At 54.8% G+C, this 22,979-nt stretch overlaps 2 protein-coding genes across 3 annotated transcripts; one reads left to right on the top strand and one right to left on the bottom strand.

Moving 5' to 3' along the window:
* Positions 1-2,017: 2,017 nt before the first annotated feature.
* On the bottom strand, positions 2,018-22,600 carry RAB15 (RAB15, member RAS oncogene family). 2 transcript variants are annotated; one of them, XM_005909764.2, is made up of 7 exons: positions 22,217-22,600; positions 8,697-8,757; positions 7,458-7,518; positions 6,868-6,945; positions 6,080-6,169; positions 4,794-4,859; positions 2,018-4,634 (listed from the first exon to the last, which is right to left on the bottom strand). In XM_005909764.2, the coding sequence occupies exons 1-7, from the start codon at positions 22,338-22,340 to the stop codon at positions 4,476-4,478; spliced, it is 639 nt and encodes a 212-aa protein (XP_005909826.2). In that variant the 5' UTR covers positions 22,341-22,600; the 3' UTR covers positions 2,018-4,475. The 2 variants fall into 2 exon arrangements, with proteins under 2 accessions (XP_005909826.2, XP_070233810.1); XM_070377709.1 differs by lacking the exon at positions 22,217-22,600 and adding an exon at positions 11,842-11,969.
* On the top strand, positions 22,339-22,737 carry LOC138989564 (putative uncharacterized protein SERTAD4-AS1). Its single transcript, XM_070378555.1, has one exon. It carries the CDS (start codon positions 22,339-22,341, stop codon positions 22,735-22,737), a length of 399 nt encoding a protein of 132 aa, XP_070234656.1.
* The last annotated feature ends 242 nt before the right edge of the window (positions 22,738-22,979 follow it).

Genomic DNA, 22,979 nt, shown 5'->3' with positions numbered 1-22,979 from the left:
TTTTTTAATGCCTGGATTTTTCCATCAGTAAAGCTGGCAATTAGGCTTTACCTGGTTTGGGGATTTTAGAGTGAAATTTCAATAGCAGTGCAGTTGTTTACTAGAGAGTGTGCTCACAGGTATGTGTCCCTTGGGAACCATCTCCAAGAACAAGAAGAAACCAGGCTGGGGAGCAGCTGGTCTTGAGAATCTGATTTGCTGGGACGATGGAGCAACTCTCCAGGAAGTGCCTGGCTTTTCTGTGTTTTGTAGCCTATTCATGGCTGTTCTTGGCAACAAGGAAGCCCATATATCTCCACGGGCTGCTCCCCACAAACAAGTCTCCATTACCTAAGTGGGGAGGGAATCCTTTGCCACTAGAAGAGGCGGCAGGAAACACCGAGGGAAGTATGTTCCCTGCTGAGGCTGGGTGGAATTCCTGGGAAAAACCAATAAACGTCCCCCCGAAGCCACTGAGTCAGAACTTGGCCCTGACAGTGGGCTAAACTTTAACATGAAATTGCCAGATTCACCTGCATGCCTGGCACTCCCCAAGTACTCTCAGGCTTCCAGACGCCTCTTACTGACTGCCCTTCTGGGACCCTCTCCAGGAAGACCATGCAAATCTTGAGATGAGAGGTAGGGGTGCTCTCTTCCTTAGGTACACGCCATCCCTTTTCTCCAGGACACTTTGAGTCACCCGGGCTCTCTCTCACCTTACATGATTGAAGAAAATTGATGAAGCTCTGCTAAGGTAGCTCTTTGTTTCCAACTTTCCCTCAAACTGTCCCATTTTTCAGAAGCTTGTAATTTTGGACATGCACTAACGCAGCTTTCTACAAGGACAGTTGTTCTGGAAACGGCACTGGCTTAATAGGCAGAAAGCCTCTGTCAGCGGCTCCCAACTCTGGCTGCAAATGAGAATTGCTAGTAGAGATTTTTCTCAATAGAAATCCCAAGCTTCCCCTCCAGAGATTTCAGTTCCGGCTGGTCCTTTTCAGCTTGACTACCATTGTTCCTTGGGGCCCTTAAGCACCCATTCCCTTTTCCCTTGAACCTGGATAATCACCTTCCTTATCTCACAGAGAAGTGATTGTTCCAATAGATGGGATAAAGGTTTATGAGTTATCTGCAAGTTGGAAAATACAGATTTATGATTTTAGGTTGCTATTGGCCCTGCCTTGTTTTACTCCTTCCTTCTTATTTTAGCTTTACCTCCAAACATTCTCTGCCTCTTCCATCAACTCCAGACCCCAGAGTATAGTATTCAACAGCCCCCAGACCCCTAGACTCGAGACTGTCTCGTTCTCTGGGGGTATCCAAGCATAGTAAAGAAGTGAAGTGAAAGTCGCTCAGTCATGTCTGACTCTTTGCGACCCCATGGACTATACAGTCCATGGAATTCTCCAGCCCAGAATACTGGAGTGGTAGCCTTTCCCTTCTCTAGGAGATTTTCCCAACCCAGGGATTAGACCCAGGTCTCTTGTATTGCAGGTGGATTCTTTACCAGTTGAGCCACAAGGGAAGCCCAAGAATACTGGAGTGGGTAGCCTGTTGCTTCTCCCAGGGCATCTTCCCCACCCAGGAATTGAACCAGGGTCTCCTGCATTGCAGGTGGATTCTTTACCAACTGAGCTATCAGGGAAGCCCATCCAAGCATAGGGCTAAGATGAACTTCTGAAAGATTACTTAATCCTGCCTCATGCCTTTAGGAAGACAGACCTGTTCCATTCCAAGAGATGAGAACCTTCTTAGCTCTTAGATATTCAGCATTCCCCCCACTCCCCACCCCACCTATGACAACTCAATCTTATTTCTGCAGTGTGTGTCCACAGTAGAGCAATGGCTGCTCTGCTTGGGCTCCCCTGCAGGTGGCATTAGGAGAGGCACCAAATGGAAGACGTTTGCTGCCTACAATGTCCTTCTACTGCTGTTGCTTTAGGGTTCTGGAGCCTCTTCTACCGGCACTGCCCCTTCCCCTGAACCACCAGGGTCCCATGGAGACCCACTCTCGGGGATTCACACAGGCAGTCACAACTGTGATTGGAAATATTCTTTATTTTGTAAACATCTGTGTTTAAAATAGATGAACCCTGCTCACAATTCCTCTACTGGACCCGAGACACAGCACACAAAAGTTCACCCATCACAGGAAGAAGGTGGGGCTCACGAGCAGGTGCCAGGGGTGGCGCTGAGTCTCAAGACGGCAGATGCAGATGTGGTCAGGAGTCCACAGGCAGGCACGCCTGCTCAACAGTCTAAGGCCGGGGCCCAGGCCGCCTCCTGGATCAGAGTTCAGGGATGAGAGGCCGACTCTGGTACCTGGTGAGCCTAGCTGCACCCTAAAATCCCAGCGCCCCTCCTGCCCCATACCTCTCCCCAGCAGTGGCCCCGCGGATGCGGCTTCTCAGGCCATAGAGTCTCAACCCCAAGGTTTCCCTTCCAGAACCCCTAGGGCACAGTAAAAATACAGTCCCTTTCCTGAGGGGGCTAGGAGAGGAAGGCAATGGTGCTCGGCCAGACCTTCAGGGAAGTGGCGACACTGATCCACAGACCAGAGCCAATGGCCAGCATAAACTCCCCCTCCCTCAATTCCCTGGTGGAGGGCACACCAAGGGCTGGCACTGCTGACCCCCCACCCCAGAGTTGGTGCTGGCTATGTCTAGACGTTCAAGGAGACAAGTCCTCAAGGACATTCTCAGCTGTGGTCGCGACTTCATCCTAGAGAGTCAGCTCTTTACGTTTCTCATCAGCCGACAATTACTCTGGCTTTCTTTTTCCTTCCATATAACCTGTCCCACGTCCCTACATCCTGAGCTGCCCTCTCCTGATGTGGTATTAAGAGTCAGGAGGGAAGGTTTGGCGATTTCATCCTCACCATTTTTTCCAGAGGAGTCAGTGGGGCTCTTAATCCTTCACACATGTGTCCTGGACTTTGGTTCTTATTAACAACTGGTGAATGTGCAACTCCTAGTTCTTTGTTTTTGCTCCAGCACCAGCCATGCCTCATAGCTTATGACCGATCCTCCCCTCGAAGCTTCTCCCATCTTGGGAAGGAGGGGAAGAACCCTCCTAGGGCTGCTAACTGACATGTTTTCCCCCTCAAAGGGCCTCCTGCAAACTACTCTGTACTGTATGGAGTTAAAGAAACTTCTTCCTGAAACAAAGGGCCCTGGAGGAGGGAATCGGCTTCCCCCTACCTGTTGCCACAGGGCAGTTGGCACACCCATGAGCCTCTGACTCAGGAGCTCGAGGAACAAGATGAGCACTTGGTCCTGAAGGCTGAAGGGACAGCACCACGCATTCCCACCCAGGGCTCGCCTGCCTCCTGCCCACGTGATCCCGCCCTCCTCCCACAGACTCTGGGTCTCGGGAGAACCTTAAGAGCCGAAGGCTGGGCTCAATGAAAGACCACCAGCCTGGTTCTGTCCCCCGTCACCTGCCAGGGGGTGTTGGGGAAATGCCCTTCTTACATAAGAAATGGAAGATGGGGCCCCGGAATCCCTGCTGTTGCCCAATTCCCCTCTGGTTTGCAAACTGCTGTCCCAGCTCTTAACTTGCAGGAGCTGGCCCTTCTCTTCCAAACACTCCCCTTCCTGCAGCGTGTGGCTGGCTCTGGGGTAGGGGGGGCTCTCCTCACCCCTGCAGTGCCCACAGGCCTTGATCCACATCTTGAAATTCAGGAGCCCAGGGGGTATGGGAGGTAGAGAATGGAGGTGACTTTTTATCCCTGCCACCCCTCATCATTTTTTTTCTTTCTTCTCTGAAGCACCTGTCTCCAAACTCAGGTCCCCCAGGAGGCAGGTGGGCGGGCAGCCAAGCACGGGGTAAACTGGGGTGGGAGGGAGGAGAGTCCCAGATGTGGGGACCACCAGTTAGGGCTTTCCTTCCTCCCCTGCGTTCTTCTCTGCCTGGTCACCCGGGAGGCAGGCCCGTGGCACAAGAAGGGGCAGGTGGTGGTGGGGGGAGATGGAAGCAGCTCCGGGGGCTGCAGGTGAGGCTTCTCCCGGGAGCTGAGCAGGGGGAGTGCAGCCCTGGGCCTGAGTGAGGAGGAAGGGGAAGGCGCTGCCCCAGCAGTGACACGCGGGCGCAGGGAGGTGAGGGCTTCCGTACGAGTACAGCCGAGCAGAAGGGACAGACAGAAAAGTGGGAAGAAGCGAGAAACAGCGGAGAGGAGACCAGACACACCGAGAGACAAGGAGCCTACAGTGGCCTTGACTCCAGGCTTGGGCATCGCCTGGGAGCTCCAGGCAGTGAAGACGTGCTCGTCACACATCGGGGGGCTCGCAGCAGGCCTGTGGCTGGGGACACAGGCTGGTGGGGCCCCCCCGGGTGGAGGCTGCTCCCCGGGGCCAGGCAGGGGAGGAGGAGCAGCGGCCAACATGCCGCAGGGTCACCCGAAGGAGAGGGGCAGCGGGGCGAGGCCCAGGCTCCCTGTGCCCGCAGACCTCCTGCGGGGAGAGCGGGGCTGTGCGGGGGTGCTCCACGCAGGATGCTCAGCACCAGCAGGTTTTTGAAGAGTTTGCCAGGCCCTCGGGTTTGCCTTCATCCTCCTCCAGCTCTGCCAAGGCCAACTCGTGGTTAGCACGTGTCCGCAGACCTTCCAGCTCCTTCTTGTGGGCTTGCAGCACCAGCTCCGTCAGGCGCGTGAAGGACTGGGAAAGCAAGGGGCACAGTTGGCCGGGCGTCTCCCTCTCTTCCCCGGCGCCCCTGTGGCCGCCCCCCCGCCCCACCCCCTGCCCAAGCGGGGCTCATCTGCTCTTGGCCCCTCGGCTGGCTCACCACTCCACTGGACTCAGCCCGGGAGTGCTCACCTCTTTAATGTTGAGGTTGGTGCAGGCACTTGTTTCGTAGAAGTCCATGCCGTACTCCCTAGCCAGCTGCAAGAGAAGGACATTCCTGAAAGGGAGTCAGCAAGGGAAGGGAGGTGTCCCACGGCACCTGGCACATCCTTCTGCCACTGCACTCAGGGCCCCTGCTGTGTCGTGACCATTTCTCAGGAGATAAGTAGATCACTTCTCGGATGAGTCTGGGAGCTCCGAAGACACAGGCCAGCAGAGATGGGGAGCAGGTGCTCCACCCATGCACCCCCACCCCACCCAGCTACACACAGGCACACGTACACACCCAGCATGCACACATCATGTATCAGGAGACAGAGAGGCCCAAAAAGTTGTGGCGAATCAATGAAAAACATGGGCTTGGCGGTCAAACAGATGCAGACTTGAATACCAGTGCTGTCACTTAAGAGCTGGTTGACAACGTACTGATTCCCTTTAAGCCTCCCAGCTTTGTCATCTGCTCAAAGGGGATGACTGTGTCTATCAACCAAGGCTGTGGAAGGATTAAATGCATCTATCTCTAAGCACTTGCTTAGCACAGGGCCACACATACAGTACTCAACAAATACAAATATTCTAGTAGGAGCTAGCTTCTACTTTCAAACTTTTCGATGACCATGTATTCTTTTTTATTAATATCCTAAACAACAATTTTATTTCAAGGGCTAATGGATGCTATTGATTGAAAAGGGACAGGAAAGCTCCTGAGACCCCTCAGAGTAAGTGGGTGACTCTGGCCTCAGCGGCATCCATCGTTCCTCCTGTTCTCTGGGAGCGGGGTCCCCCTGTTTATGCAGACGTTCCCTCAGCACTATCCTCCCGCCCTCTCTGCTGCCGTGGCTTCTCTGACTGTGGGTCCTTCATTCCCACATTTTTCCTTCCAACCTCTGTCCAGGTGTCAGGAGGACAGGGACTGGGGATGGGTGGGGGTGGGATGAGGTGATGGTGGGACCAAGCTGCTCCTGAAGCTGCTAGAGAAGCAGCAACCTGAAGTCCTTCTTCTTCGTTAACAGGATAGGCTCTCAGGCAGAGGTAATCCCACTCTGGGGGCCTTGGAGCTGAGACAGGGCTTTGTTTCAGGATAGACCCCAAGTCACTGTCCTCAAGGATGGCAACTCACCAAATGCCTTAGGCCGCTGTGGGAGGCGGGAGGGAGGGGTCCCTGACAGTGACAGAACCCTGGGCCCTCCTTCCTAGGACTGGCCCTGGAAGCCCGTGGAAAACCCAGGGATGGATTCGGCCAGCTCACTCCCACTTACCTGCTGCCCTTGTTCTCTTCCCACCTGCCGTTTCTGCTCTTCATCGGCCTTATTCCCTATAAGTATCTTCTGGACACCTTCTGGTGCGTACTAGGGCCAGAGGAAGGCAGAACCACCAGTGAGTGCGGCCTTCCGCATCCCACCCCATCTCCCCACCATACAGCCTCCATGGGCGTGCAAGCCAGCACCAAAGTTCAGAGCCCCAGGGACAGAGGGGCCAATGGGGTGCGAGTGCCAGGCTCCTCCAAGTACCGCGGCTGACCCCAGGGGTCCTAGAGGGATGTCGTGGGGACCGGCGAGGATAGAAGATGCTGGTGCTCCCTTGGGTTGGACAGCTGGAAAGGATCCTGGACTTAAGTCCAACCTCTCACTCTACAGATGAGGACCTGGGGACTCAGAGTTCCAATGGCGTGCCCAAGGCTCCAGAGCTGTGGTGGCAGAGCCAAGACTGGAACCCCAATCTCCCAATTCCACCTGGTCCTGAGATTTTGGGTAGGAAGCTATGCACAGGGGAGGCTCTGTACTAACTCGTTTCTGGGGAAGACACAGCCATGGAGGCCTGGCAGGGTACAGAGCATGAGGGCATGGCTGCTGGGGTTCACCCCCATGTCTTACCCACGGGGGCTGCAGCCAGGGCTGCAGAGGAAGGGGAGAGTTCCTGGTAGTGTCTGCTTGCCAACTCTGACCACCTTAGCCCTTCCTGTGTGGGCCTCGCCATGCTCTCCCCTCCCAGGACCCTTCCCAGCCCTCGCCACCCTCCCCCACTACAGTGAGGCCGCGTGACCTACCTCGTCCACATCACTGACCCACTTCATGATGTGCTGGTAAGAGCGCTCGCTGCTAATGTCGTAGACTAAAAATATTCCCTGAGAGAGAGGAGAGAGAGATGGGGGAGGCAGACGCACACAGACAGTGCAGTCAAGGGGCCAGAAGAGGGGGGAGGGGGGCACCTTACATGCTGGGTCCCCGCCGTGGGGGGGCACCTTACATGCTGGGTCCCCATCTCCCCCTTCCCTGCTCAACATAATAAAGATCCATAAACACCCAGAAAAATCTCCTTCTCTCTCAGCCCCCAAAGCCACTGCTTCCTAGATCACAGAGCTCTCTCAGGCAGGAAGGCACATGGCTCTTTGGCCCGGGGAGGAGGGTGGAAGTTGAGGGTAAGGACCTGCCTGTAGTTGAGTGCCCACAGAGGAGCTGATGAATGAATAAATGATCAATAAGTGACTGAAAGACTGCCCTGAGCGCCCCCACCTCACTCCCCAGGAGGCAATCCGAGGGCCCACTTGGGCATCAGTGGCACAAACATCTCAAACGCCCAGAGCCAGGCATGTGGGTGGCAGCACTCCACCTCTAAACGCTGAGAACAGAGTCTCACCTGGGCCCGTCGATAGTACTGCTTTGTGATGGTCTGATATCTCTCCTGCCCTGCCGTGTCCCTGCAACAGAAAGGCAGCCGGTCAGAAAGGCAGGGACCGTGGGAGCTGGTGGGGAGGGGAGGAACAGGAGCTGGGAGACCCTGTGCCTTTGCAGGAGAAACTAGAGAGCTGCGGGTGAAAAATCAGTGGCGCTTTGGTCCCCAGGTAGATCCAAACGTGTCTGACTCTACAGGAGAGAGGACTGGTCATAGGTGCTGATGGGGCTTGTGGGGCCTTGTCAACTATACCTGCACCAGCAGCCACAACCATACGCGAGCCTTGGAGAACTGTCTCTAGGATCTGGGCCGCTGTGGCCAGACTGGTGGGACGGCTCCACCTCCAGTCCCTCCAGGACCTCTAAAGGCAACGCCCATGCTGCTACTGCTGCTAAGTCGCTTCAGTCGTGTCCGACTCTGTGCGACCCCATAGACGGCGGCCCACCAGACTCCCCCGTCCCTGGGATTCTCCAGGCAAGAACACTGGAGTGGGTTGCCATGTCCTTCTCCAATGCATGAAAGGAAAAAGTGAAAGTGAAGTCGCTCAGTTGTGTCCGACTCTTCGCGACCCCATGGTCTGCAGCCTACCAGGCTCCTCCGTCCAAGGGATTTTCCAGGCAAGAGTATTGGAGTGGGGTGCCATTGCCTTCTCGCTCTGAAATTGGAAGGCTGCTCCCAACGCTGGAAAGGCAGTGCTTCCAAGAGCACCAGGCTAGAGTCACAGCGGCCCCCTGTGGCTACTTGTGGGAACTGCACTGTGCTGCCGCGAGGAACTCTCACGCAAGGATGGGGAGTAGCCCTCCTTCTTTCTAATCCTACCGCAGTGCAGTGCAGTGAGGGGCTTGGCCCCAACGGAGAAGCTTTATTCGAAGACAAACCCACAGTGCTTAGTTTGCCAATTCCTTCTAATTCTTGCTTTTTGGTGACTCGCAGTCAATCCCATAAAGTTTCTTAAGAAAGAGATGAGATGGACTTCCCTGGTGGTCCAGTGGTTAAGACTGTGCTTTCACTGCCAAGAGCCCGAGTTCAATCCCTGGTCGGGGAACTAAGATGAGAGATTAAGGCTCATGTGAGCAGGAGATGGGCTCTGAGACTCCTGCATCTTTCCATCAAAGAGGTGGCCAATTTCTCCAGATGCAGCCTTGGGGTTGGTGCATGGCAGCTCAGGTGCAGCCCTGGGGCCTCTCCTCCCACCCAACTCACCAAATCTGTATCCGCACTTTGATGCCATCTACCTCTATGGTCTTCATCTTAAAGTCGACACCTGGGGAAAGGAAGCAAGTGAGGAAGTTAGCGAGGGTACCTGCTGAGACCTGAAGTAAGGCCCAGGGTACTCATACCTGAAGATTCTCTTTTGGGTTTAATTTGGCAGAAAGATGGCATGAGGGAAAGGCCTTCTTGAACCAAAAACAGAGCCTGGGGAGTGTCCAGGGCTTTGAATGAGGCTTCCCTTCCTACCTGAGCTTTGAGTTGCCAGGAGTAAAGGGGCTGGGACACACAGCAAGTCAGAATCCACTCCATTGCTGTCTTACATCGCACCAAAGCGTGTCTAACTCTACTCCCGTGAGAGGTCTTCCTGTCTCTACTTCTGCACAGAACCACCTGTTTTCATCTCTCCTGGAACCGTGTTCCCTAGGAACAGCAGTCTACCTCATTTGCCTGGGTTGTTTCTCTCTCTGCCTTATGAGCAACTAGGAGGGGTTAACGGCGCTGTCATGAATGTGGAAAAGGCAGAGATTGTGGCAAGAGAGGACTTTCGCCCCATGGTGTGTATGAAGCCTCCGGCACCTAGCAAAGGACTGCCAAGGAGATGGCCCAGTGCATGCGTTTTTGACTAGGTCTGGCCACAAGAGGCACTGCTGTTTACCAGAAGGAGCATGGGCTTGCACGTCAGGGCTGCACTTGAATCCTGACTCTGACCACGTAATTCATAGCTAGGACCCTGGGCATCTTGCTTCTCTGAGCCTCCATTTCCTCATTAGTAAAATGGGGACATGACCAGTCATTTCAGAGGGTCACTGAGAAGACCAAATGACATCCTGTGCCTGGCACCTGGTGGCCATTCACTCGGCCACAGCTATCCCTGTACCGAGTACAGCCCTGGTGCACACCACTGCTCCTGGGTGACTACCAGTGACCACGTGAAGGGGTTGTGGCACAGCATGTCCTCGGGGAGGGAGGGATAGACAGGGTTCTCACCTGCCCAGGGGCATGAGAAGCTAAGCTGTCGCGAGACACAGGGAACCTAAGGGGTCTGGCAAACCAGCCCAGGGAGGAAATATATCCGGGGATTTTTGCGACAGAAGTCAGCACCACCAGCAGCAGGCAGGCATCAATCTGGTGACAGCAGAGATGGGGTGCCTCTCCCCAGCCCTAATCATGCGAGGTGCCATGCCCAGTGATTCAAAGGCTACGTCTAGTAAGGTGGCTAAGCTGTGGTCTTTATGCACTCTCTGGAGACAAGTCTGGATCAGATCAGATCAGATCAGTCGCTCAGTCGTGTCCGACTCTTTTCTGGAAGGGGCACCATTAACCGGCGTTCGGGTTGGGAACAGGGTGAAGGCAGACATCTGGACCACAGTCCCTGGACTGCACAGCACGGCCCCAAAGTGCTGAAATCCCCAGCGCCACCCCACCTCGTTATGAGTAACTTCTCCGCTTATCCATCCTGCCCCCAGCTTTCTACAAACAGAGACAGATTAAATTCAGCATGAAGACCAAGCATCATTTAATTAAAAGGGAGGAAAAGACTCAGACCAGACAACCTGAACTAAATCAAGTTGGTCGGACATAAATCATTTTTCACCTGCCCAAGCTGATTCATATCTATTGAGCTGTACTTTTCCGAATGTGCGACATCTGGCAGCCATTCTTCCAAGGGTGCCCAGAAAGTAGAAAAGCAGAGAGGGAGAAGGAAGGAGAGGGGGCCCCTGGCCTCGGTGGCAGCGGGGGCAGAAGCGTGCTCACCCGCTCCCTAAACAAATATTTGTCAAGAATTTGCTTCTCCGCAACACGTGGTATGGAAAGGAATCAAGAAACCTTTCCTGTTACAGCGCCTTCTTCCTAGGAGAAGAGGTGATGCTGTTCATTTTATAAAAAACCTGGCTCATCCTCATACCAGCTCAGTCCAAGGACAGTGCCTTTCGCAAGTGGTCACATAGGTGGGGCTGGTGAGAGAGAGGGGTCTATTTCCTTTATTCCAGAAACTTCCATGGGAACTGCATGCTCTGTGCAGTGCTAGGTGCAGACAGAGTGGCCAAGAAGACAGATGGCCCCTGCCCGTACAGAGTTTATTGGCAAGGAGACAAAGGCCCAGGGAGGTGAGATAAGGAGTCCAAGGTCAGCAGAGCAAGTAGCCAGGGTCTGTTGGAGGGCAGGGCCCTTGCCCTGTCTCTCGGGGAACGAGAGGACAGCTGTGTGTTACCCAGGCGGAGGGGTCTTACCTATGCTTTTCTGTTTCTCTCTGGAAAAAACGGAAAAGCACTCAGCGAGGGGAGGAGCCCCCAGAGCCGGGAAGCTTCCCCCTGAGACTGAAGGCAGGTCTGAGGAGAAGCAGGGCTGACAAGACAGGGAGCCGCCCTGGGCTTGGCCGCCGCCTCTCTTCCCTCGCTTCTCGGCCGTGTGGTCAGGGAGCAAGTCTGCGGAATTCTGGAGGCTCACAGCAACCCCCACACCCCACCATCTTGCAACCGAGGCCCTCCTGACCACCCATCAAACCTGTAACACCTCTGAGAAGTGAAGAAAAAAAAAATCAGCTCTTCCCCTGCAGGAGGGAAGAAACAGTCTAAGCCTTCTGAGGGGTTTCCTCTCCCACCCACACACCTCCTTTTTAAATGGAAAAAGTAACAGCCCAGAGATCTTGCACTGGAAGCTGCTCCTCTGCTCTGTTCCCCACTCCCGGGGCCTTCCACCTTGTCCACCTGCAGTCAGCCCTGGCCCCTGTGCCCGTCCGTGGCCCCTTCCTTGCCCCGTGTGGCTGCTGGCTTTTTCCACCGCTGAGCACTGCAGGGCAGAGTCAAAATGCTGGCCTTGTTCAGTCACCCAGGAAATCATGCCTTGCCACCTCAGCCAGCCCTCGCTGCTGCTCAGAAGCTGTTTATTCGAGGTGGTTCACCCACCACATTCCTCACAGCCACTGTCCTTCATGCTGAAGGGCTCAGACCCGGTCCACCCACCCTCCCCTCCCCTATTGCTAAAAGTATCCAAGAGAACACCTTGTCCACTGTCTTATGGGCAAAGTGACCAATGCCCGATGCAGCTTTCTTCTGAAGCCCACGTCATTTCCTCAGGCTGTCCTGTCGTCTCCACCTTCCCTGGGGGGACAGTCCTCTATCCTTTGGAGTCTCACCTCTCAGCTGTCCTCAGCCCCCTCTGGGTGAACCTCCCAAGTTTCACCTGTGTCGCATCTTCAGCCTCTCCTGGGAGAAGACAGATTCTTTATCTGCCTCCACCCCGGAGTGTTCTCACTCTGGCTCCTCTAAGGCAGCGCTTCTCAAGCTTTAAAGTTCATGCAAATCACGTGGGGACCGTGTTGAAATGCAGATTCTGATTCAGTCAGGGAGTGAGATGCGCCCGAAAGATGCTTTACAAGCCTCGGGGTGAGGAAGATATTACTGGCCCACGGATCACACTTTTGACAGCAGGCTTCTCAGGACAGCAGTTCTCAAAATGTGGTCCCCAAACCCTCAGCCTCAGCCAGGGCTTGTTAGAAATGCCAGCTCCTCAGATCTCTAGCGTCCAACACTCTGGGTGGGGGTGGGTAGGAATCTGTGGTTTAACAAGCTCTCCAGGTGATTCTAGTACACACTGAATGAAGACTGAGGATTCCATCTGAAATAAGCTTTGCATGTGAAGCATTTCCTTTGCCACAAGGGAGGCAGCATAGGAATTCTCTGATTCTCAAGATCAGCTACTCTGCAGCTCAGCTTTAGAATCACCTGAAGTGTTTTTTTTTTTAAACAAAATGACACTGGTGGGTAGCATAAGATGTTACGGAAAAATCTGAGTGAACTTTGTGGCCAACCCAATACTTTGGCTTTCCTAGACCTGATGAATCAGAATTTGAAAGCAAGGGGCTGAAGCTTGTGTTTATAACAGGACTATGAGTGATTTTACTTTGTAAATTATGTATTTATTGGCTGTGTCGGGGCTTAGTTACAGCATGTGGGATCTTCATCGGGGCGTGCAGGCTTCTCTCTAGTTGAGGCACGCCAACTTAGTTCTGTGGCATGTGGGATCTTAGTTCCCTGACCAGGGATCAAACCCATGTCCCCTGCATTGGAAGGCAGATTCTTAAACATGGGCCACCAGGGAAGTCCCATGGGTGATTTTTAGAGAGAGGAAAATCTGAGGGTTCTAATTTAGTGGAAAAGCTATCCTTGGCACTGGAGTCAGAAAGACCTGGGTCTGAATCCTGATTCTGGCACTTGCTGTGTGACTTTGAGGAACTTTCAACTTCTCGGAGCCTCAGTTTGCTTGTCTGTAGCAGAGATATCACTTTGCCAACAAAGGTCCATATAGTCAAAGCTATGGTTTTCCAGTAGTCATGTATGGATGAGAGAGTTGGACCGTAAAGAACGCTGAGCACTGAAGAATTGATGCTTTTGAACTGTGGTGCTGGATAAGACTCTTGAGAATCCCTTGGACAGCAAGGAGATCAAACCAGTCAATCCTAAAGAAAACCAACCCTGAATATTCACTGGAAGGACCGATGCTGAAGCTGAAACTCTAATACTTTGGACACCTGATGCAAAGAGCCTACTCACTGGAAAGATTGAAGGCAGGAGGAGAAGGGGACGACAGAGGATGAGATGGTTGAATGGCATCACCAACTCAATGGACCTGAGTTTGAGCAAACTCCAGGAGATAGAGAAGGACAGGGAAGTTAGCTGTGCCTGTCGGCGGGCCAGCACCTCATGGGTTAACGTCAGGTGCCAGGTTGCCTGCCCGCCCGGTGCCACGGGCATCAGGTGGAAACAGGGTTTTTCTGTGCCAAATGCTATCATTGTGATCAACCACAGCCCAGAGGCCCGGCAGCCTGGGGACCTGAGCCTTCTCCTCAGCAATGCGATGCCACCACAGGAACCACTTAATACACCTGAAACCCAAGGCAGACACCCAATCCCTGGAGCCGTGGTGGCTCCAGTTACGAAGCTCAAGTCCTAGGAAGGCCCCCCAGCCCCGTTCCCTGCAGGAAACCAGCATGTACTGGGTGCATGGTGCTCCTGGGGGACGGGGCAGGAGGTCACCCTGAGAAACCCCAACACCGTCTGGAGGAAAGGGCAGACACTGTGGGACTGTGGCTTTCTGACTTTGCCACCCAAACGAGGCACCAGAGTGATGCCCTTCCCTCAGCAAGAGAGCAAAGTATAACGCCATGTCCCCGCCAGCTGAGGGACAAGTGAGGGGAAGAACAAGGAGAGGAGGAAGATGAGGGACAGCTAAGAGACAAAGCTCAAAGAAGATTCCAAACAGAGGCTCGGGCCACACAATGGGCCTCACACCAGTCAGGTGCAGGGCAGGGGAGAGCTTCTGTGCCCCAAACCTGCCACTTGCTGCATCCTTCTTCCTCCCTCCCTTCTGTCTGGGGACTTCAGCCTCCCTGTCCGTGGGGCTGCACGCCACTGACTTCCCCTTATCCAGATCTGGGATGACTGTCCCTCATGCTAGGGAAAAGGTGTCCCCAGGCTCTCTGAGAAAGGGCATCAGGCAGCATTTGAACCATCACATTCCGGGAGGAGTGGGAAGCAGGGCTTCTGGCAGAGTCCTGATCTTCTAACTCCCAAGGCTGTGATTCAACCTGAGATCAAAGGCCCTGGTTCAGCTGTCCACCCACAAGGCAGACTGGTGATGTCAGAACAACATTCTCTTTTCTAAGACACAATCAGATGCAGTGCACGTGATGATAGGGGCAACTCTGGAGGCTACTATTTTCACAACAGATCTTGAGATTCTCTGGCAACGCAGGAACCCAAGGGCTGTTACCACACAGGAGGGTTTCCCAGTCAAACATGAACTCCCGTGATGCTGGGAGGAATGCATGCCCCAGTGCCTGAGCCCTGGGAGCTCCTACTCCAGAGTCCTGGAGGGTCACTTCAGCAGCCTAAGCTGCTGGGCGTCATCCGACACCAGCAGTGACCCTGAGCAACAGACAATACTGACCTTGGTCTAAGACACTGAGCTCTCATGTGTGCATTCACCAGAGAGGACCCCACTCACACAGGGATCACAGGAGCTGCCTTCTTGCTCCCTGCTATGTCTGAGCTTCTCCTGTGGCAGGTATCTGAGCAGAGAACTTACTGGAAACTGTTCACCACTTACAGAACTCTCCCCATCTTCTCACAGTCCCAAACACATGAGTACAGAGTGAGTTTCTTATTGTCTTTGAGTCCCCCCAAAACCAATATCACTTGCAGATTCCCTCTAGGGAAGTCCTCTCGGAAATGTGTGCATTCATTCATTCATTCATAACAAACTGTTGTTAGTTCATGTGCCAGGAACTAGTAAGCCAGGGGACACAGACTTGAATAACACAGAAACATCCTTGTCTTTAGTAGACTTCTATTACAGTGGGGAAGACAGATAATAAATAGGGAAACCGGTCATTCCAGACAGTGAGAAGTGTTGAGGCAAAAGCAGAATCATGGAGTGGAGCGTGAGGACACCCAGGTACGGCCTGCTTTAGACTGGCTGGTCAGAGAAGACCTTTTAGAGGAGGTGACACCTGAGCTGAGGACGGAATGACGGGAAGGCATGTGCCCGGAGAGGGTCTGAAGGGTCGGGGCCGAGGCAGGGAAGGCGGCAAATATCCCTCAGGCTGGAACACATTTCAGTGAAACTCACAGTTCCTCAGAAGAGGGAAAACACAGGGGCCACACCATTCTGTTCTGTGATAAAGAGGGAAAGCTCAGCAAGGGGGCTCCTGGGGACCCACCCTCATCACGCACACGTGATGCGTGCACACACCTTCATGTACACAGGAACTCATCTGGAGGCTCTAACTGAAGGACGCACTGAGAAACCCCTCAAATGCTGGCAAGGCCCACTTGGAGATTCCTCACGCCCACTTTATGACGAGATTTCTACCCGAAAGGCTCATGTGTGTAAAGTGCCCCATTCCTGTGCAGAGTGGGTGTTCAGGAAACATCGGTCCCCTTGCCATCCCCACTGTTGCATGTACAGGCCCCCACTGGGCCTCCGCGCCATGGGCCATGCGCTCCAGCCAACCCCATCCTGCCCCACTCTCACATGACCTGGGCTTGGCTCTGGCAGCTGACTGCCGAGTGGTCGGTGGGTACTGCTGAGGCAGCCAAGGTCTGCCAGGCTTCTGACCACCCACTCCTCCACCCTCTGCCAAGCCTCTTCCCGGTTGGGCCTGTCAATGTGGCTTAGAAGCAGAAGGCAAAGGGGGGAAGAAACAAGGGCCTGGGGCCTCAGGAGCAAACATCTCAGAGGGGACAGGGCCTCTAGACATGTCTGCCCACACACAAAGCCCACAAAGCAAACTCCCAGCAAGGGCCTAGTTGACAAAACCATGACCAGCCACTGCCAGCTGGGCCGTCCGGACAGAAGAGTAGCAGCCCCAAGTCGTGAGGTGTTTTCCACACACCCTTCCTCCACCCCTCATCCTTTTGGAAACCCTGCTCAGATCAGAGGCCTCACTCAAATGTCACTTTTTCTGTGAAGCCACCACCAAGCAACGCAGGGGGAATGTATCACTCCTCTGTGATTCCAAAGCATTCTGATATTGCTTTTGCATGATATTCTGGTTGTCTGTCTGGATGTCTGACTCCTCAACAGCACTGTGAGCTCCCAGAGGGGCAGCACAGCATCTTCTTCACTCTATATTCTCATGGCCTGGCAGAAGGCAGATACTCAGTATACATGTGTGTGTGTGCTAGTCGCTCAGTTGTATCCAACTCTGCGACCCCACAGACTGTAGCCCTCCAGGCTCCTCTGTCCGGGGAATTCTTCAGGCAAGAATACTGGAGTATTCCCTCCTCCAGATCTTCCCGACCTGGGTCTCCTGCGTTGCAGGCAGATTCTTTACCATCTGAGCCACCAGGGATGTCCACTCAGTATATATTATTCAACAAAATTGAATAAATGAAAGAAAAAAAAAGAGGATATGTAGGTGTGTGAGGGAATAAATGAGTGAATGAATGAAGTCACTATGTTCTAGGAGAAAAGATAAGTAGAGAGAAAATTTTAATCAGAGAAGAGGGATCAGGGAATGACCCATATTTTATAGACAACTGTTGGCCCTCTCTGTGGAACAGGGGGCTCCAGTCACCGAGTTCTCCATAAATATGTTCTCAGAACAGTACCATGAGAGCAACACTCAGATCTCAACTTCAGAGGTGCCCCCAGCCAGACTCCTCAATCACGGCCCCTGACAGTCCCCCAGACTCAGCCAACAGCGGAGGCACAACTGGCCCTCCAGCCCGGAGCACTCAGAGCAGGCGAGGGAGGCACTGTTGTCTCCCCTGTGGCTCACAGGAGAGAGGGTCTGCTTTGGAGTGCCTTCTGGGGTGAGCAAGAGCATGCCCAGTCAGTTTGGGGCAAGTGGAGGAGAGGCGATGGTTCGCGTCGGGGTCACCAGCGTGTAAGGCATGAGTCATCACTTCTCTCGGGCCTCAGTTTTCCTAGTAATAAAATAGGGCCGATGATTCATTCTTTCCTCCTCAGTGGGAGGAATTAAGTGTCCAGGAAGCTCTGTGATCCGCTTGACAAAGCACATTGCCCAGGGCACAACAGCCAAGGAGAGGTCAGGGGCCTGTGCAGAAAACTGGCAATTTTACAGGGAAACAGGCATAAATATTAGATTACAGCAGAAGGCACTCTGAGAAGAGCTGGCAATCAGGGTGGAAGGGTAATGGCCAAATATTGATTTGGACGTTATGAAGCTCATCACCCAGCTCTCTGGGAAGCAGGCAGGAGGAGAGGGGGAGGAAGAAGGCAGCACTGGGGTGCTCGAAGCCATGGGTGAATCTGCAGAGCTGTGCAGGTGGTATAGGAGCATAGAGCAGCCGAAAGGAGAGTTTTCGAGCCGTGCTCCGGGATCACGTCCTTGGGGGAGGGGGTGTGTGCAACAGGGCCAGGGAGCCGAGCAGCACGTGGCTGAGGTCGGAACCTTAAGGCGGAGCCGCCTTGTCCCCTCAGGTCACCTCTCGCTCCACTCCTCCACCTCTGCATGTCCTCACAAACTCACTCTTCCTTCTCAGCCCCTGGCTCTGCCAAGGCAAGGGGGAAACCGGCACCAAAACTGCAGTAAAACCCAGAGCCTACTCATGTGCTCCCCAGTTCCTGTGTTGCTCACTGATGTCTCCCCAGCTCCTCGCCTGGCTCCTGGCTTGGAGTGGCGGGTGCTCCACAGATAGTGCCTGAATGACCGAACGCATGAGTGATGGACAGGAGGGCCTCAGAGCACGTATCGTTCATCTCCAACGTTCTTGTGAACTAGGAATAATCATAATAACACAATGAGGGCAGCTGCCATTTTTTCTGAGAGCTCTGCCAAGTGCTTTATATCTGTTAGCCCCTGTAATCTTCACAACGAGCACTATGGCAGATTCTGTTACCATCTTCAATTTACAGATGTGGAAATTAATGACAGAGATGTTAACTGTCTGTAAGGCCATGGCAAATCTCAGGCATGTGCTTTTGTTCAACTCAGCTTCTCACCTCCCCTTCTTCAGGGTCTGGGAGAGCTGGGGTGCACAGAGACCCTCCTGACCTTCCCACAGTTCACAGAGCATGTATACACAGGGCCTTATGGTCTGGGGGCCCAGAGACCTCGGGACTGTGGTGCCCAAGCATCGGTCCCCGTGTTTGTTAGGCCACTCGATAGCAGGCTCAGATCTCTCTCCACTGGTCCTTCCCCTGCCCACTTTCCCTTCTTCAGTTAGCCACAAGCCCTTGCCCCAGGCAGGGAGAGAATAGAACTTCCTGAGAAAGATGATATGGCATCAGCAAACCCAGCTGAGGAACCAGGCCTGAAGCCACAGCCATTCAACCAGTCAAACCGGAAAATCATAGGCCAAAGCCTCCTATGAGCCCAGAAGGTGGCCTTTAAGAAAAAACAGTCTCAAGACCACGTGGCAGGTCTACTCAGGGAAGATCAAGGACTGGAGGGAGAATGCCAACTCATGGGCCATCCCGACAGCTTCCATGCCTAGCTGACACTTGGCCGCCGTGCAGAAAGGAGGTCAAAGGTCCCTGCACGGAGATGTCCATTGGGACGGGACATTGTCTCCCTGCTGGGCAGGCAGCGCCAGCCACACGAGGCCTCTCAGAAGGGGCCAGGTTGATGTATTTGAACTACTCCCCACTTCTGGAGGGACACAAGAACAGGTGACTGTGAGGGGCTCCAGAACAGGTGTTGGTGCCACAGGATGGGGAGGAGGGGAAGAGAGAGAAGGGATGAGATGAGAGGGTCTGACGTGCCCAGACACTACCGCTGGTCTCCCCTGACTGGTCTCCCAACCAACATCCTAAATGCCATTTTCTCCCTTCTCCCTGTCATCCCCCTGCTCAGAAACCCTTGACACCATCGCAAAGGGGCTCAGCCAGCACCTCAGCCAGGCCCACGGTGCCCTCTACCCTCCTTCCTTCACCAGTGGGACGTTTATGGAGAGCGTGCCTGGCCCTGTACTAGGACATGCAAACAACGAGGAATGAGGTTTGGTCTGACCCTCAAGGCACCTGAACTACAGTTTGGGAGACAGAGAGATAAACAGAGGAATGTTCTCACTCCTTCCCTCTCTTCAGCTCCAGCCAGACTGCCCAGAGTTCTGCGAACACCCACTGAATTCCCACCTCTGTCATCTCCGCTCCTGCCACTCCATCTGCTCCTTCCCTTGCAGGAGGAACTGAGAAGCAGCCCACACTGCAACGCCTTGCTCCAGCCTCCCCTCCTCCCTGAGCCTTCCTGCCGCTTCCCATCCACCCGGCCGCCTCTCCTTCTGTGACCTCCTCCATCGCGTGCTTCGGGGAGCATCAGCGCTTGTGCACGGGCCCCTCACCATCCATGGGCTGCCTCAGGCAAGTCTTCCAGGGTTATTTAGCTGCTGGGACCGAAGGTGATACCTTCATTACTAGTAACGATAAGGATCGTCATCCCTCCCCTACATTTGAAGAATGCTTCACCACGTGCTCTCAGATAGATTCTCTCCCTGTGACCAAGGCTTTTTTGGCCTGTGTTGCTTCCCCAATCGGATCACAGCCTTCTGTGGGCAGGCAAAGGTGGATTGCAATCTGTCTCTAACACACCTGGTACTTCGTGGTGATGCTTAATGAATTGGTTTAACAGGTGAAGAAATAGTAGGGAACATCATGGCACTGACTGCCCTCCTCTGCGTGGGCCCCCTTCCAGGTCAGCAGAGCTGCATGGGAAAGAAATGCCAGCTCAGGGCCACCTACCCATCTGCGAAAGAGGAGTGGTGGGAGGTCTCCTCATCACCCCCTGCAGGTTCTTCTCTGGAATGTCACATGCTCTTACAGTAAGTGACCTCAACAGTGAATCACAAATCGACATGGTCCAAGAATCTGAACTGAACTCCATCTTGGCAGTAACTGGAGAATTGCCCCATTTTCCCTATTCACAGAAGCAGCCCTGGGAAAGGTGCCGAGATCAATGTCCATGACGGTAAGAGAATGTGTCTTAGACAAGGAGCAGCTTGGGAGAGGTGACTCCAGGTTTTATTCATCTGAGAATCTTCAGGTCGCAGTGCTGAGCCTAGTTACAGGACACAGTTTTTTTGTGGGGGGTCGGGGGGGGGGATGGATAAACTAATGAATAGGACTTGGTAGTACCCATCCTTGTGGCTCCTTGATTTGTCTCTTGGTTACCCCTTCCACCTCCCTGAGGACCTTTCTGTATCACAAAAGGGAAAGCTTTTCTTGACCATCCAACTTTTCCCTAGGTTCTTAGTTACAGCTGAAAAACATGACCAAGACAACGCAAAATCACAAACGCAACAGTAAGCTTTAAACAAGGAAGCATTCAAGAAGCCCAGTGGGGCAGACTTTAAAAGGCTGGTGTGAAGAAAGGCAGGTTTCTTTCTCTTCCGTAGAATCCAAACTCCTATACAGTCCTCTGCATCCTAGGGAAAGGCAGGCCCAGCTTGAGTACAGAGAGAGTCCTCACCTGCTGCAACCTGTCCTCACATCCCATCTGGTTCCTCAGCTGCTCCTGGGCATTTCCCCAACATCTCCTCTTCCCTGAGCCTTCCCCAAAGTCCTGTAGCCCTCCCTTGGCCTCCAGACCCTCCCCATTCCTAAGATGTCTCTCATTCAAACAGCAGCCCAGCCCAAGCTCCTGGACATCCAAGGAGCTAGGCTAACAGCTCCCCTGAGGAAGGTGAATGCACCTGACCCTGAGCCCCTTGAAGATAGTGAAGCAAAGAGAGAATGAGATCCTAGGAGCTCCATGATGACGACAACAGTAGTAATGACCAGCCTTTTCCAGGTCCCATGTCTGACTGTTCTAAGTGCTTTTACAAACATCACCTCATCTAATCTTTACAACACCTGGAGAGGCAGGAATGTGTTATCCTCCCCATTCTACAGATGAGAAGCTTACATGGTATTCAAGGTCGCCCTGCCCCCAAGTGAGGTTCCCAGGTCTGTCTGACAACAAAGGCTGCCTCTGAACCCCAGGGCTCTGTTCCTCCTGGCTTTACCTGCCTCCTCTCCTCTCTTGGCAAGGAGCGGGTGTGGGGAGGGAGGGTGGAAGTCTCAAGTGGAAGCCGAGTGTGGGCCCTTCCTGACGGGAGAAGGACCTGGTCAGTGCTGAGGCCACTCCAGGGCGTCATCAGAGAACCTGCTGGACGTGGGTGAAACGCCCTCAACTCAGGCCTCTCAGAGGAGGCGGCCACTCAGGGCGAAAGACGGCTCAGAGGGGCGGCCACCCACTCCCTCCCAGAATGAGTGATTCCATAACAATCCTGTGCAGCATATGCCACAGGCCTTGTCCTCTCTAAGCACCGGCTCGGGCACTGCCGGAGCAGAGATGTATTCTGAGTCCCTTGCCTCGCAAGTAACCCTCCTGGCCCTCATCCCCCTCAGCCTCCTTCAAAACAAACGCCCCCACTGACGTTTTTCTGGAGCTGGCTAGCCATGCCCCATCCCGCGCACACTGGCTCGCACCTTACCTACGCCCTCCTCCAGGTATGTCCCACCTTGTGGCTTACCTTCACAGCTGCGTCCTGTCAATTCAATCCCTTTGGCCCCTCCCTTCCTCCTCTCTTCCCCGCTTTGGCTCCACACTGGGTCACCCCTGAACTGAGGGGTACCCAGTGGCTCGGCTCCCCCTACTCTGAACCCCCTCACCCTGAGCACAAGCTTTCCTTCCCCTCCCCCTCTGCACCTGGGGGTGTGGGGTGTCATATCGGTGGCTATGATTCTCCACTGCCCCAGCTTGGAGTACCCAGGCCTAGGCCACCCCGTTTTCTCGGCTTCTGCGGGGAAGCGCCCCAGCCTGAGGCCCGAGCGCCTACCCTAGTCACCGACAGCAGTAGGCGGCCTGTTATCTCCAGGAACCCAGGCTTAAATACCCAGCCGGCGATCCAGCAGCCTGGGGTTCATCCCACGCCCTTGCCTCCGGAGCCCCCGCCTCTAGCCGGAGGGGCGGACCCTTGCTCCCGGGATGGAGAAGGGCCACCGCCGCCCGGACAGGTGGAGGCGGCGGGGAGGGTGGGGCGCCCCGGGCCATCGCCCCTTACCAATGGTGGAGATGTGCGAGGAGTGGAACTCATTGTCGGTGAAGCGGCACAGCAGGCAGGTCTTGCCCACCCCAGAGTCCCCGATCAGGAGCAGCCGGAACAGCACATCGTACTGTTTCGCCATGGCTGAGCCGGAGAGGGCCGGGGGCTGCGGGCGGCGGGCTCAGCCCTGCTCCGCCGGGGCCATCGCGGCGCGCGCTCGCCCGGCCGAGAACGGCGCCGCCGGCGAGAAGGGAGCTGGGCTGTCCCCGCCGCTTGGCCGCCGCTGGCTCGGTACTGGGAAGCGTGTGCGGCGGGAGCGCGGTGGGAGGAGAGAGTCGGCCCCCGCCCGCCCCTTCCCCCGCGCCGCCGCCGCCGCCTGGGGAAGAGGCGGGGAGCGCGCGCCGGGGAGCCGACCCCTTGGCGGGGGCGGGGGCGAGGGCGAGGCCAGTGCGCGCTCCCCGTCCCCAGGGTGCTCTGCCCCAGCCGGGGCCCGACGCCCTCCCGCCCGCTTTGGGCGGGGATCCGAGACGCAGGGGTGAGGGGGTTGGGGAACGTTTTTGTTTTCCTGTAGATCTTCCGAGTGCGCTGGGAGGCTGGGATGAGCTACCCAGCCCACCTCCACCAAACTCCTCACTTGTCCCCCAATCCCATCCCGAACCTGGCCCTGATAGCTCCGCCCTAGCCGAGCGCCCGCCCTCCGCGGGAGCTTACCCGGCCCGGGGAGAGGGGCTGAGAGCAACAGTGGTTGGTCCTCACCTGGGCTCACCCCAGGTCGGAAGGC

The sequence above is a fragment of the Bos mutus genome, chromosome 10, assembly GCF_027580195.1.
Source record: "Bos mutus isolate GX-2022 chromosome 10, NWIPB_WYAK_1.1, whole genome shotgun sequence".
In the NCBI taxonomy this organism is placed as follows: domain Eukaryota; kingdom Metazoa; phylum Chordata; class Mammalia; order Artiodactyla; family Bovidae; genus Bos; species Bos mutus.
Note: the sequence above shows the minus strand (reverse complement) of the source record. Positions and strands in the feature narration are given on the sequence as shown.